The 14157-nt window shown below is 43.4% G+C and overlaps 1 protein-coding gene across 4 annotated transcripts; it reads left to right on the forward strand.

Moving 5' to 3' along the window:
* Positions 1–65: 65 nt before the first annotated feature.
* Positions 66–13957, forward strand: trim25 (tripartite motif containing 25). 4 transcript variants are annotated; one of them, XM_086119775.1, is made up of 8 exons: positions 66–704; positions 1973–2068; positions 2781–3014; positions 4938–5106; positions 5937–6029; positions 6111–6263; positions 6359–6415; positions 8018–13957. In XM_086119775.1, exons 1-8 carry the CDS (start codon positions 108–110, stop codon positions 8554–8556), a joined length of 1938 nt encoding a protein of 645 aa, XP_085975901.1. In that variant the 5' UTR covers positions 66–107; the 3' UTR covers positions 8557–13957. The 4 variants fall into 4 exon arrangements, with proteins under 4 accessions (XP_085975901.1, XP_085975903.1, XP_085975902.1 ...); XM_086119777.1 differs by having other exon boundaries at positions 6111–6164; XM_086119776.1 differs by having other exon boundaries at positions 5937–6017.
* Positions 13958–14157: the final 200 nt, after the last annotated feature.

Below are 14157 nucleotides of genomic sequence, written 5' to 3' on the forward strand. Positions count from 1 at the left end.
ACCTCCCAACAGACAGTCACGTGACAAAAGGCGCAGCTCTACTTTCGTTTCGTGGAAAAGCAAAGTTGAGTTTCGCTCTTCTCTTCAGCTCACATTGAAGCGTCACGATGGCGGACGCAGACGGCGGTGAATTCTCTCTACTCAGCTTGGGTGATGAGCTGACCTGCAGTATTTGCTTGTGCACTTTTGACTGTCCAGTGACCACCCCTTGCGGCCACAACTTCTGCCAGCAGTGCCTCCTGTCCACTTGGAAGGAAACCTACAGCTGTCCACAGTGTCGGACCCACTACTCGATCAAGCCGGAACTGAAGAAAAACACCGTCCTCGGCGCCGTGGTCGACACTTTTAAACTACGCTCGACTGATGTGTCCGTGGCCGAAAGGGCGAAAAGCGAAGCGGGCCGGGGTGCCGCCGCCACACGCTGTGATACGTGTATGAAGGCGGAGGCGGTCAAGACGTGCCTCACTTGCATGGCCTCCTATTGCGCCGAGCACCTGCGACCGCACCGCGACAGCCCGGTTTTCCGCGTGCACCAACTGACCGAACCCGTCGGCGACCTATTGGAGCGCATCTGCCCCGACCACCAAAAGCTCACGGAGCTCTTCTGCACCCAACACGACCGCCTCATATGCACCCTCTGCCTCCAGCAAGCGCACAAAACCTGCAACTTCATCCAACCCGAGAAGCAGAGGGAAAAGCAAAAGGTCTGTAACTAAAATGTAGAATAATGGAGACAATTTCAGAAGGTTGAGAGCAAAGCAACCATCAAAGTAGGCCGAGTCATTTAAATAAAACCCTTTTATATGCCTCTCATGGGAATTTAGATAAACCTCAGAAAATACGATACAAACTATCTTCATATTTGTTGAATATCTCTTAAAAAAACAGCTGGCATGGTGGGCAGTTGGTTAGCACGTTCGCCTCACATTGCAGAGGTGAAGGGTTTGATTCCGGCTCCGGCCTTCAAGTGTGGAGTTTGCATGTTGTCAACGCGCCGTGTGGGTTTTCTCCGGGTACTCCGGCTCCCTCCCACAAGATTGCTGCACGTGATTGCAATATCCATCCATCCATTTCCCGATCCGCTTATACTCACAAGGGTCCCGGGGCGTGCCGGAGCCTAATCCCAGCCGTCTTCGGGAGGTAGGCGGGGGGCACCCTGAACCGGTTGCCAGCCAATCGCAGGGCACACAGAGACGAAAAACCATTCGCGCTCACACTCACACCTCGGGACAATTTGGAGCGTTCAATCAGCCTGCCATGTACTGGCAACCTTTTTTTTTCATTGCTTTTAAATTGCCAGTTTTAAAACAATGGTACTGAAAACAAAGATAATTATAGAGTAATTAAACTTTTTGTTACTTTTTTTTCCTTTCAAACAGTTTTATTCAGTAGTACAGCAAATGTAGAATAAAATAAAATAACATGGTAAAGTATGAAGAAAATGACCAATCAGGAATTATAAATATGCCTTTTCATGTCAACACAAAAATGTTTTAAGTTCTGATCCTTCAATAAAAAGATCTTGGTCTGTCTCTTTGCGGCACGGTACCAAATGTGCCGCGGCCCAGTACCGGTCTGCGGCTCGGTGGTTGGGGACAATTGTTGTCAGCTGTTATGGGCTCCATGTCATCCGTGAATGAGGATAATCGGTATGAAAAATTAATGGATGAATAGTTTGTGGTCCAAAGAACTATGGGCGTTGTTTTTCTTTTGTTAAATATTGTGTTTTTGTTTTATGTTAAATGTCAAAGTTTTTAATTCAACTTCTTTGCCATTCTTAAAGATCCGTCCTGATCAAATCAGATCTAATTTGTACAATTCACATGAAAATTGTCCACATCATGATTACACTTTGTCCAAATTCGCACTGAGACACACCTGTGACAGTCAAAAGTCAAATGAAATGTAATGATTGTTAGTGCAACCCATGAAACGGGATTGATCAATCGCGTTGCTTTTATTGTCTTTGCAGTCCAACTTCAGTGAGAAATTGGATTTGGTGAACATGAAGATTAAACAGAATGAGACCGTCATTTCTCAAATAACAGACATGCAGCTTTCCCTGAAGGTAATCACACGCTTTTATTGCATATGGGGGCAGGTTCACTCCAGTGTGACCCGAATCCGCCACTTGACTCCTCTCGGTTTTCTTACACGAGGAAGTGACGCTTCCTCATGTAGCGTTCATTGTGAGCAGACGTGTTTATTGTGATTTACGCAAATCTGACTGTTTTTATGTTATTTCTGCATAATGTACTCGCCCCTAATCATGGGCTCATAAAATAGTTTTGGATTTCGAACAAATCGCTTTTCGAGCAGCCTTCTGGAACGGATTATGGTCGAAAACCGAGGTATGACTGTTTTTTGAAGCGAGTCATTACTGAATTTTCTCTGTAAAGACACATGAAATTAGTTCAGGTTAGTTGTTAAAAATGTGTTTTTCCTCCTCTTTTTGGTTGTGTACTGTAAAAATGTCTCCCTTTCTTTTAAACATTCTCATTGACTTTTATTTTTTTACAGGGCTGGGATCATATATATAGCTTAGAGAAAATAACTTATCAGCAACCTTTTGTTGTTCTTTGTCATGACAAATTTGCTTGCCAAAGGTTTTCTGATTCGTTGAAGCAGTAGAACACAAAACGAGTCCCGTAGCTCTGTGACAACACGCCCTAGCTAGTGTTTGTTCAGCTGTCAGGAGTTAAACTCACTAAAAAGACATTTGTAAAGAAGCGGTGACATACATAATATTGGGTGTTGATCCTTTTGTGTTCACATTCTAGGGCAGCGCCGCCACCAAGAAGTCGAAAATGGCTCGTGTGTACGAACAGATTCGAAACATGCTGGCCGCTGAAGAGTGCGCCGCTATGACCGCGGTGGACGAAGAACTCGAGTCGTCTCAGACCAAGATCAGGGTTCTCATGAAAATGTTTTCTGAAAATATTAAAAGCTTGAACAAGGCTAAAGTGGACATCCAGAGTCTACTTTGTCAGTCACAAACAATGGCCTTTCTTCAGGTAAGATAACGACAATGGCTTTTTTTCTGTTCTCTCCTTCAGCACACTGATGATCCTCGACATCTTGTGTCGCGCTTGATACCTTGCAACCATGGAATTTTGACTCGGAAAATAGGTCCAGATTCATCATTTGGTCAGGAGAAACACTAACTTACTTGAATTTTGTGTACGGCAAAAAGAAAGACGCAAAAACTCTGCCCTGCAGGAACCAACACGAATAAAAGAATACACATTGAGAACAATCAGAAAGCAACTCAACATTACACCAGAGAAATTCTAAGACTCGAAACATAAAATGGAAACAGTGTGAACCAAACAGGTTTTAGATTAAAAAAAAAAACGGGTACTAAACAATAGGGGAAAATGCACTACAGTATACAAGTGAAGCTACAAATAGAGTAGAAAAACTGGAAATACTTGCAGGAAAGACAAACGTGTACAACACGGAACCTGGCAGAGAAAAAAAATCGACAGGGGTAAACAACAGCTAGTGGACAATAGTCTCATTCTCAATTGACGTTCCTGTCCCTTCTTACAGTACGTCCCGGTGAACTTGTGAAACGTCATCAGTCGCGCCCCAAGTGCTGTTCCAATTGCAAGTACGAATGAACAAAGAACACACGGAAGACCGGGATGTTGTTTTTGTCAACTAGCTAAAACTAAGGATGCATCGGCTATATACGTGTAGGAAAATATCCCAAGGTACATTTCGTGCTGCTAGTATGGAATTATGTCAGAAGTTAACAAGTACACAGCTGTCCCAATTTACAGAGACTCACCTTCTCAGAAACCGTTCTTAGCAAGACTGTAATCTGTATTCTTCACATTGAGAAACAGCTAATATTCCAGCAACTAGTTCTTGTTCTTGTTCTTCTTCTTTTTTAACTGTGTTTTGGCAAGCAACATGATGGAACAATTGTGCCTCCTTTGGTTCCAGCTTTGGAACAGACACAAAAGTGAGCACAAAACTGAGATACAAACCGAACCGTGTATTTTGTGAACCGTTCCACCCCTTATGGATAGATTTGGAAGCTTCAAAATATTTCTAAACCCTTTTCACATGAGCAGCTATTGCTATAACTACAATCTTTGCAGTTTGCTTTAATCTCCCACTTCCTATCACACACACTCACTCATTCACGCATTTGTCATTTTGATCCGACTAATACATGACGTTAATGTAAAACATATTTATTTGGATTTTTTAAATTTCCAGTGACAAGTGCAGCATCTTATATTGGTAACATGGTCATAACCAATCATAACCACACTGCGGGTGATTTGTAATGGAATATAATGAAATATTTACACTTACAAACTTCGGGCGTAGGGCTAGCCCACCCGCTCCCCCAAACCGTCAGTCCGGATGTTTTTGACAGTTCATACATTTCATTGCAAATGTTATTTAAAATGAGTATGTCCTCCAGTAAATATGATCCCCACCATCCACTCCCTCCGAGTCGCTTCAGAAACCAGCCGCTTTGTGCCCAACTCGTATCCAGTGGTTTGTGTTATTTGCTTGATGGTCAGCAAAGATTTTCCCAGGTAAGAGCAATGATGGGAAAAACCTTGCTTGTCCAGCTAGCAGACGAGGACTCAAATAAACAGCCGGCCTTTCTCTCTCCTTGCTTTAATAAGCACAGCTACATACAGTACACTAAGAGAGCATTTTGACAGCAATTGTAGTTTTGAAGAAGGGCATTTAGGTGGGCCCAGGATTGTATTACAGCCAGCACAGTAAACTAGAACTGCGGATATTATTTGTAACACAGTGTGTGCATGTAAATGCACTGGGTGTGTGTTCTCTGGATTTCATACTTTAAAAAAAAAAAAATAAATAACAGCCACCACTTTTGTATCCAATTCTATATCAGTTGTTGCATCAGCAGCATCCATTTGACAGTTGTGCTTCCCTCCCCACAGGCTTCACTGAACCTGCCCAAAGCTGCGGCGTTTGATCCATACGCCCCTCGGATTAACTTTAACTCCAAAAAGGTGACAGCAAACGAGGAATTTGCTGTTAATTTGAAGAAACAGATGTATTACATCCTGAATCAACCTGTTGGTGCCAGACCACCATTAACTAAAACAGGTAACAATTTCAGTAGCAGCATATGTACAGTGGATAGAAAAATCAATTTTAATGCCAGATGTTAGTGGTCTAGAAAAGTGATACCAAGAAAGATTATCTCAAACCTTTTTCCACCCATAATGTGACCTTTAACCTGGACATCTCAATTAAAAAATATATTTTCTAGAAGGGAAGTAAAAATGAGATTAATATGGTTGTGTGCACCCACTATGTAACTGGGATGGGGCTGTGTTTGAAAGTCAATCACATTCAAACTCATGGGAGTCAGTACACGCCCACCACCATGATTAATTGCAAATAACGTTGTTCTTGTAGGCTTTTGACATTTTTTTTCCATTTGTAGGACAAGCCTGAAGGTTTTGTGCCAACACTGACAGTTATCGCATTTTCTGCACTACAAGATGCTCCGGAGTATAAGGCGCGCTTTCAATGAAACACCGATTTTAAAACTGTTTTCATATATACGGCACACTGCATTATAAGGCATAGAGCTACAATTGTAGCTGCTATTGTGTTATGCATCCACTAGATGGAGCTATGCTAATTGGAATACAATACCATACAAGACAATACAGCTTTATTTATATAAAGCCTTCATGCCCGCTGCAGCTGTAACAAAGCACTTTACAGAACATCTAAAATACAAAAAGGCATACAAACCTCGTGGGCTCACATCCACAAGGGGCCAAATATCCTTAGACAAGGCGCACGGTCGGCTTTTGAGGAAATTGAATGCTTTTAGATGCGCCTTATAGTGCGGAAAATACAGTATTATTATACGTTCAAGAACAAAATATTTCAGAAATACTGTACTGTTTGTCTTTTTTTAGAGAAAAAAACCCAGACAGGACATCCAATCAACAACCCTTCCCTAGCGGCCAAGGCAGTGAACGTCAAAGCTGACAAGATGAGTGAGTCACAGAGTGAGAAAATATTACAATACTTTATTGTCTTCATTAACCCAAGTCACATGATCTAATTCTGTCAAAATATGGTGTCTCTAGAAACACACACCAAGCCCAGTTCACTCCAGGAAGACAGCAACAAACCTATGAAAAGTAGGTCTCATTCTATGGAAAACCTGCTGGGATTTGATAGGAAACCAAGACACAGACCTCAGCTGACTCAGATGTCTTCTGAACCCAAAGAAAAAATAGGTTGAACTTGTCTGCATGAATACATAATGTAAAACCCTGTAAATAGATGTGATATTAATTTAAGCATTTGCGTATTTGTCTCATTTTTGCTTTAGAAATGATGGACCGTCCTGCCAACCTTGCTGCTGAAAATAGACACAATCTTCTGGCATGTACGTCTTTGAGAATTTATGTCATCTTCTTATTTTCCCTATTCATGTTCCTATTGTTATTTTGTTTCCGAAAATAATGGCCTCAACATGTGTCAATCAGTCTCTGTACATTTGCGCGTGGTCCGCAAATAGACAACTCCTCTACTTTCCTCAGAAAAAATAGTTGTTCACAAAAAGTGGTACCTCTACTTACGAACGTCTCTTCATACGAAATTTTCAAGTTACGAAACGCCTCAATAGGAAAATATTGCCTCTTGTTACGAAAGAAATTTCAAGATACAAAAGGTAAAAATACAGTATGGGCTGCCAATCGCAGCTCAGATTTTCCTGAACGCAACATACTTAGAGCCGCTCTGCCATTGGCTATTACCGAGCATCATCCTGGCATCCCGTTGGCTAAGAAAGACCTCTACCGTACATGTCTATGTGTGCAGATTGATAGATATGTGTCGATGCAGAGTCCTGGTCATTCCACGAGGTGTTCCGATAGTTTTACGTAAATGTGAATCACCCAGAAGAAGTGTTCAACAGTCTGCTGATCGCTCACTATGCTGATGTATGCCTTGGACATTTTCGAAGGATTGTTAAAAGCTGACAAAGGCAAACGTCCTTGGATCAGTTCTTTCCAAAACGCCAGGCAAAAACCACTTCTGAGAGAGAGCATGAACTAAAGAGGGCGAAAAAATGATGAGGATGCAGTTAAAAGTTAAATGACCATCATTTATATTCTTTATTCTTTGTTTTTTACATTATGCACAACTCTCATTTATTGTGCAATAATCTAATTGTGATTTATCAAGCATTTTTATGCTTGATAAAACATTTATGTCTGAAATTTGGGGGGGCTTGGAACGATTTAGGGCATTTACATGGAAAACGCGTCTCTACTTACAAAATTTAAGTTCAGAATTTTCTTCCAGAACCAATTAATTTCGTAAGTAGAGGCACCACTGTACAGCTAACTGTTGAGCCCGTTTGGATTCTTTTGAGAACCAAATCACCAGCCCTCGGCAAATCACATAAACACTCTCAGATAAATCAAAGTGTGGAGTCATGCAAAGTATTAAGAAGGTCTCAGGGAGATGTCAATGTTTTCAACAATTTACCAGTTCAGGGTGCAGCACCTCGAACTGCCCGAAGACAGCTGCGTAAGGCTCCAGCACACCCGTAATTACCCCTCGTGAGGATCAGCTGTTCCGATAACGGATGGATAGTGTTCGAGTAAAATGGGGACTCACTCGCTCTGCTTTGTCGATATGCATCCAGGCCTGCCCGCCCCAAAGGTGTCAAACACATATTTGTCATGGGCCACATCTTGTTTATGGCTTCCTTTAGAGGGCCGTTATGACCGTGAACCCAAATAAATGTATGATCACCTTATACGACATACACACAAGAAATTAATGCCAAACTTGTTTTGAATTCAGAGGCCAGTAAAAACGGCTTGTTCAAATATTATGTATTACATTTGTTTTAAAAAGGCATGGCGGATCTAGCATCCCGGACCTGGAGTTTGACACCTGTGGCTCACTTGATTCGATATGCGAGCGAAGAATACGGTAATTTTAATAACATGATCTTTCTTTTTTTCTGTGCTAACAGATGCCGCTGTGCTCAGTTTTGATCCAAAGACAGCACACAAACGCATCGTACTAACAGAGCACTTCACAAGGGCATCTGTGTCAGACCAACCTAATTCCGCGGCGCACCTCGACTGCCCCCAACGCTTCTCTGTCTGCACTCAGGTGCTCACCTCTCAGGGTTTCACTCGCGGCTGCCACTACTGGGAAGTTCGGCTCAATCAAAACAACTTCATCGGCATTGGTTTTGCTTACGGTAGCATTGACCGCAAAGGTCCGACCAGTCGACTTGGCCGCAACGCAAAGTCTTGGTGTGTGGAGTGGTTTAACGTTAAGCTGTCGGCTTGGCACGACAGCAGCGAGATTGAAGTCCTGAATCCCCATCCGAAGCGTGTTGGTGTGTTGTTGGATTGTGATTCAGGCTCTGCTACGTTCTACAATGTGGCAGATAGAGTCTATCCATTCTACTCGTTTGTGTTTCCGTTCACTGAGGCAGTGTATCCAGCTTTCTGGCTTTTCTCCTCTGAGTCATCGATCACACTTTGCCAACTGCAGGCTTGAGGAACGTGTTGACATTTGCTTCAGTCAAATATGATTAATGGTCTCACACACCATAGATGTACAGTAGTTGCGGTATAAAAACTCAATAGTGTGCCAAAGGAATGATTTATAACCATTTCATTGAAGCTGCCGCATTTGTGGTTGAATGACCAAAGAAAACCGTTGTTCCTCTTTTGGTGCTTGTATAATTTTGACATGTGATTCTTAAAGGTGTGCTGTTCACACCCATGTGCCATCTGCAGCAGTAAAAAGTGAATATTCTGTCTATAGTGAGTTTGATCATTTAGTAATTTTTTATGTACATTCTATCATTTTGCAAGTGATTTTCGAAGGAATATAGCTGGCCTCCATGTTCATTAAACAGTCCCTAGATAACCGGCACGTATGTCAACATTGGACTAGACCAGGGGTCGGGAACCGATGGCTCGCGAGCCAGGTGTGGCTCTTTTGATGACTGCATCTGGCTCGCAGATAAAACAAAATATTCTCGCTTGTTTAATCCATCCATCGATTTTTCACTGCTCATGTCCTGTTCAAGGCTGCAGTTGGCCGCAGGAGCAATTTTAATTGGATGATACTGGCCTACGTTGGCCGTTGCTGGGTAACAGGTAAACACCCCCTTTTGAATCAGCCCGCTCGGTCATTAGCTCAAAGCTAATCCTTCGATGAATAAGATGGTGAAAAGAAAAAAGACGACGAGGATGGTACACTTCAGGACAAATGGACCAAAGGATTCGCCTTTGTGGAGAGAACAGGTTCTGCGGTGTGTCTCATTTGCAATGACAAAATGCCATCGATGAAACGGTCAAATGTAAGGTGGCACTTTGACACACGCCATGCTACGTCCGCATGAAAATACCCAGCGGGAGACAGCAGAAAGGAAGTGTGTAAGCTACTGAGCACGGTGCAAGCTAGCCAGCAGCAACTCTGCGTATAGACCCGGCAAACTGACGATAATTCCGCAAGCTTTGCTGGATCTTTAGCAATTGTGAGGAACGGAAAACCATTCACATTAACGGTATTATCACAAAATAATATAAAAGAATATATTCTTTGAAATGTTAGTATAATAAGCCTCTGTCTTATTATACTGACATTTTGTTGAATTCACTTTTAAAATACAGTTATACAGTATATATAAAAAAATCCTCGTCTCACCCATCAGGTGGTGTCCGTCCCCCATTCAGCTTGGGTCCTCTACCAGAGGCCAGGAAGCTTGAGGGTTCTGCGCAGTATCCTTGCTGTTCCCAGCACTGCGCTTTTCTGGACTGAGATGCCCAATGTTGTTCCCGGGATCTGTTGCAAACACTCATCCAGTTTGGGGGTCACTGCCGCGAGTGCTCCGACCACCACAGGCACGACTGTCACCTTTACCTTCCAGGCTCTCTCCAGCTCCTCTGTGAGCCCTTGGTATTTCTCGAGTTTCTCATGTTCCCTCTTTCTGATGTTGATATCACTTGGGACCGCTACATCCACTACAATGGCTTTCCTCTGCCCTTTATCTGTAATCACGATATCCGGTTGGTTCGCCATTACCATCTTCTCAGTCTGTATCTGGAAGTCCCATAGGATCTTCGCTCGGTCATTCTCCACCACCTTTGGAGGTGTTTCCCATTTTGACCTTGGGGTTTCCAGTCTATACTCCGCACAGATGTTTCGGTAGACTATGCCAGCCACCTGGTTATGGCGTTCCATGTAGGCTTTCCTTGCCAGCATCTTACACCCTGCAGTTATGTGTTGGATTGTCTCAGGTGCCTCTTTGCACAACCTACACCTTGGGTCTTGTCTGGTGTGGTATATCTGGGCCTCGATGGCTCTGGTGCTCAGGGCCTTCTCCTGAGCAGCCAGGATGAGTGCCTCTGTGCTGTCCTTCAGGCCAGCCCTCTCTAGCCACTGATAGGACTTCTTGAGATCAGCCACTTCAGTTATGGTCCGGTGGTACATCCCGTGTAGGGGCTTGTCCTCCCATGATGGTCCCTCTTCCAGCGCCTCATCCTCCGTTCCCCATTGTCTGAGACATTCTCTGAGTACGTCATCCGTTGGAGCCTTCTCCTTGATGTATTCATGGAGCTTGGATGCTTCATCCTGGACAGTGGCTCTCACACTCACTCGTCCCCGGCCTCCTTCCTTTCGGCTTGCGTACAGTCTCAGGGTGCTGGATTTGGGATGGAACCCTCCATGCATGGTTAGGAGCTTTCGGGTCTTAACATCCGTGGTCTGAATGTCTTCCTTTAGCCACCTTATTATTCCTGCATATTATTCCTGAGGGTATCTGATCACTGGCAGGACATAGCTGTTTATTGCCCGGGTCTTGTTCTTTCCGTTGAGTTGGCTTCTTAGGACTTGCCTCACCCGCTGGAGGTATATGGCCATAGCCGCTTTCCTTATTGCCAGTTCGAGGTTGCCATTGGCTTGTGGTATAACGAGGTACTTGTAGTTGTCCCTGATGTCTGCTGTTGTTCCTTCAGGGAGTGAGACACCTTCAGTGTGGACTACCTTGTGTCTTAGTCACCATCCGACTACATTTTTCAAGCCCGAATGACATCCCGATGTCACTGCTGTAGATCCTGGTTGTGTGGATCAGGGAGTCTATGTCCCTTTCGTTCTTAGCATACAGCTTTATGTCATCCATGTCGAGGAGGTGACTGATCATAGCTCCATATCTGAGGCGGTATCCATAGTCTGTCTTGGCTTAGGGGGTTCAGTCCTATGCAGAACAGCAGTGGGGAGAGTGCATCACCTTGGTATATGCCACATTTGATGGACACTTGGGTAAGTGGCTTGCCATTGGCTTCAAGTGTGGTTTTCCACATCCTCATTGAGTTCGCAAAGAAGGCTCTTAGGGTCCTGTTCACCTGATATAACTCCAAGCATTCGGTGATACATGTATGTGGCATCGAGTCATAGGCTTTCTTGTAATCAATCCAGGCTGTGCACAGGTTGGTATGTCGGGACCTGCAGTCTTGTGCGACTGTTCTGTCAACCAGGAGCTGATGTTTGGCTCCTCCGGTATCTCTATCAATGCCCTTCTGTGCTTCGCTCATGTATTGATCCATGTGTCCACTTATCCTCGCCGCTATGATGCCTGACATGAGCTGCCATGTTGTGGAGAGACAGGTTATTGGCCGGTAGAAGGGATTGCACCCTTTGAGGGATCCTTCATAATCAGGATCGTTCGCCCTTCGGTTAGCCATCCTGGGTGAGTCCCATCCCTCAGCAACTGGTTCATTTGTGCTGCTAGGAGCTCATGGACTGCTGTGAGTTTCTTTAGCCAGTAGGTGTGGACCATGTCCGGCCTGGTGCTGTCCAGTTTTTCATATCTGAGACTCTTTCCTGGATGTCTGCCACTGTTATGGTGACTGGGTTCTGTTCAGGGAGGTTGCTGTGCTCCTCTCTCAAAGTCACCAGCCATTGTGCACTGCTGTTATGTGCCAACTTCTTCTCCCATATGCCTTTCCAGTACCTTTCAGTTTGCAGTCTTGGTGGGTCTGCTCTGCTGTTAGAACCTCTGCCACTGAGCGTACACTTTCGCATGCACACACACACACACACACACACACACATATATATATATGTGTGTGTGTGTGTGTGTGTGTGTGTGTGTGTGTGTGTGTGTGTGCGCACTTACTGAAATACATTTCCAAATATTTTGCTTTCACGGCTCTCTTAGTCAAAAAGGTTTCCGACCTGGCCTAGACTGTACAATGATATACACACAAAGCTACGCTAAATGGAACACATCTATTGTGTCGATACTGAAAGAATGAAGCCGTATCGTTCCCAGGCAATACTATGAAATATGTCTACCGAGAGAGATTCCATTTTCGATGTGAAAGATGCAGTGCTGGGGGGCTGTTATGATGGCACAAAATACACTTTGGAGAATGAGTGGATTTGGAAGTGCGGCACCCAGAGTGCTCGTTCACGAGTTACAAATGCATGGACAATGCTGGAATTAATTTGTCCTCCAACCTTGCGAGCATGTTGAAGAGAGTGCTGCTTTGGTCTGGTGTCTCAGCAGGTTAATTTACGAGCAGACTCCACTCACATTGTGGACATAACAAACCAGAAGCCTGCACCGAGGATGGCGAAGGTTTTGAGAGGGCGCACAGATCCTCCATTTGGCAGTTCAACTCATCTCCCACTCCCTTGCTCATTAAAAAGGCTTGGCACAGCGACGGTTTTTCATGTCGCGGGCATGGTGTGTCCCATCTCTAACAGTAAATGACTCGTAGGACTGTGTGATATGGCCAAAATTTCTTATCTCGATATTTTTCCCAGACATCTCTATGGATAACAATATTACTATGGGTTCAGTGAAAACTATGTATCTATCTTGAAGAAAAAACTAAATATTAATTCAAAAGGATGTGGAAAGTATGTATGGGTTTTTTTCAACTTAATGACAGTCATCACCCTTCATAAAGTCAACAATAAATTTAAAATAATGAATTTCACATTGTACTGCAACTGCTATTTAATGACCAATAAGAATTTATGCTCCAACGGAAGGGCTTGTCACTTTTGCGTGCGTGTGTATGTTCACTCCATCAACTTGTGCGTTGCTCAGTAGCACTTTGTACTTGCATAACCCTTGTCCGCTATTTCATCCACTGGCACACGTGAAATGAGACAGCACGTGGCTGCGTAGCGCAACTCTCGCTAACACGGAAGTGCATTTCTCATGTGCGTGGCGTTCAGCAACTAGAATCTATATTTGTGTCTGAAATTGTCCCACTGAAAATGTTTCGAGACACGAAAATACAGTTTGATGCTCTACACAGTATGAATTTAAGAATTGACAACAATTGGCATTAGGAAGGAAAACAATTGTGACTTTGTTCAATTGCCATATTTTTGTTTCATAAAACCCTTGCCAGCATGCTGCAATGCAACATGTCTGCAGCACGAGTAACCACCATGCATGTCTGCCGAAGTTGAGGACTGCCAATAGGACCAACATGTGCAAGTGTACCCTTACTGATTGAATGTTGTTTACCATCCCTTTGGGAGAGGTGATAATCGACTTTGTGGTACCAAATGGTGCACCCTTCTGGGTTGTATAAATGTCTGCTCTGCTATGCTGTCAATACAAATAAGTCTCTTGCATTGTATTTTGATGATTTTCTTTTTCAGCAATTCTCAAAACGTGAATGAAAATGATTTGGACTGATCATTTGTGGGTGTAAGATTTTAAACACGTGTCACATGTTTTATGATCGCAGTTTATGAGACTTGTCCTTGAATTGGTGTTACATAATCACCATTCATCTGGAGTCCCCCCCACCTTGATATGTGCTTATGCATTATGTCATTACGACGTAATGACATAACGTAGTGATTATGTTGTGGGCTATATATATTGATCATAATTTGTTTCAAATAAACAGTTTCATGATTACTATTTGTGTTTTCTTGACTGAAAAAATAAAAGTTGATACACTTTTAAATCAAAAACTGTCTGACATTCTGAAATGTTGCAGGACGGATTCCTTGAAAAAGATGTCATAAAGTCTCAATTTAAAAATTGTCATGTCCCCTTCTTTTCAAGTGAACCTCAAAAATGCCTCAATGATTTTTAACCGAGGTTTGATCGAATCG

Source organism: Hippocampus guttulatus, chromosome 9, assembly GCF_054856545.1.
Source record: "Hippocampus guttulatus isolate MCC_2025c chromosome 9, RoL_Hgut_1.0, whole genome shotgun sequence".
In the NCBI taxonomy this organism is placed as follows: Eukaryota; Metazoa; Chordata; class Actinopteri; order Syngnathiformes; family Syngnathidae; genus Hippocampus; species Hippocampus guttulatus.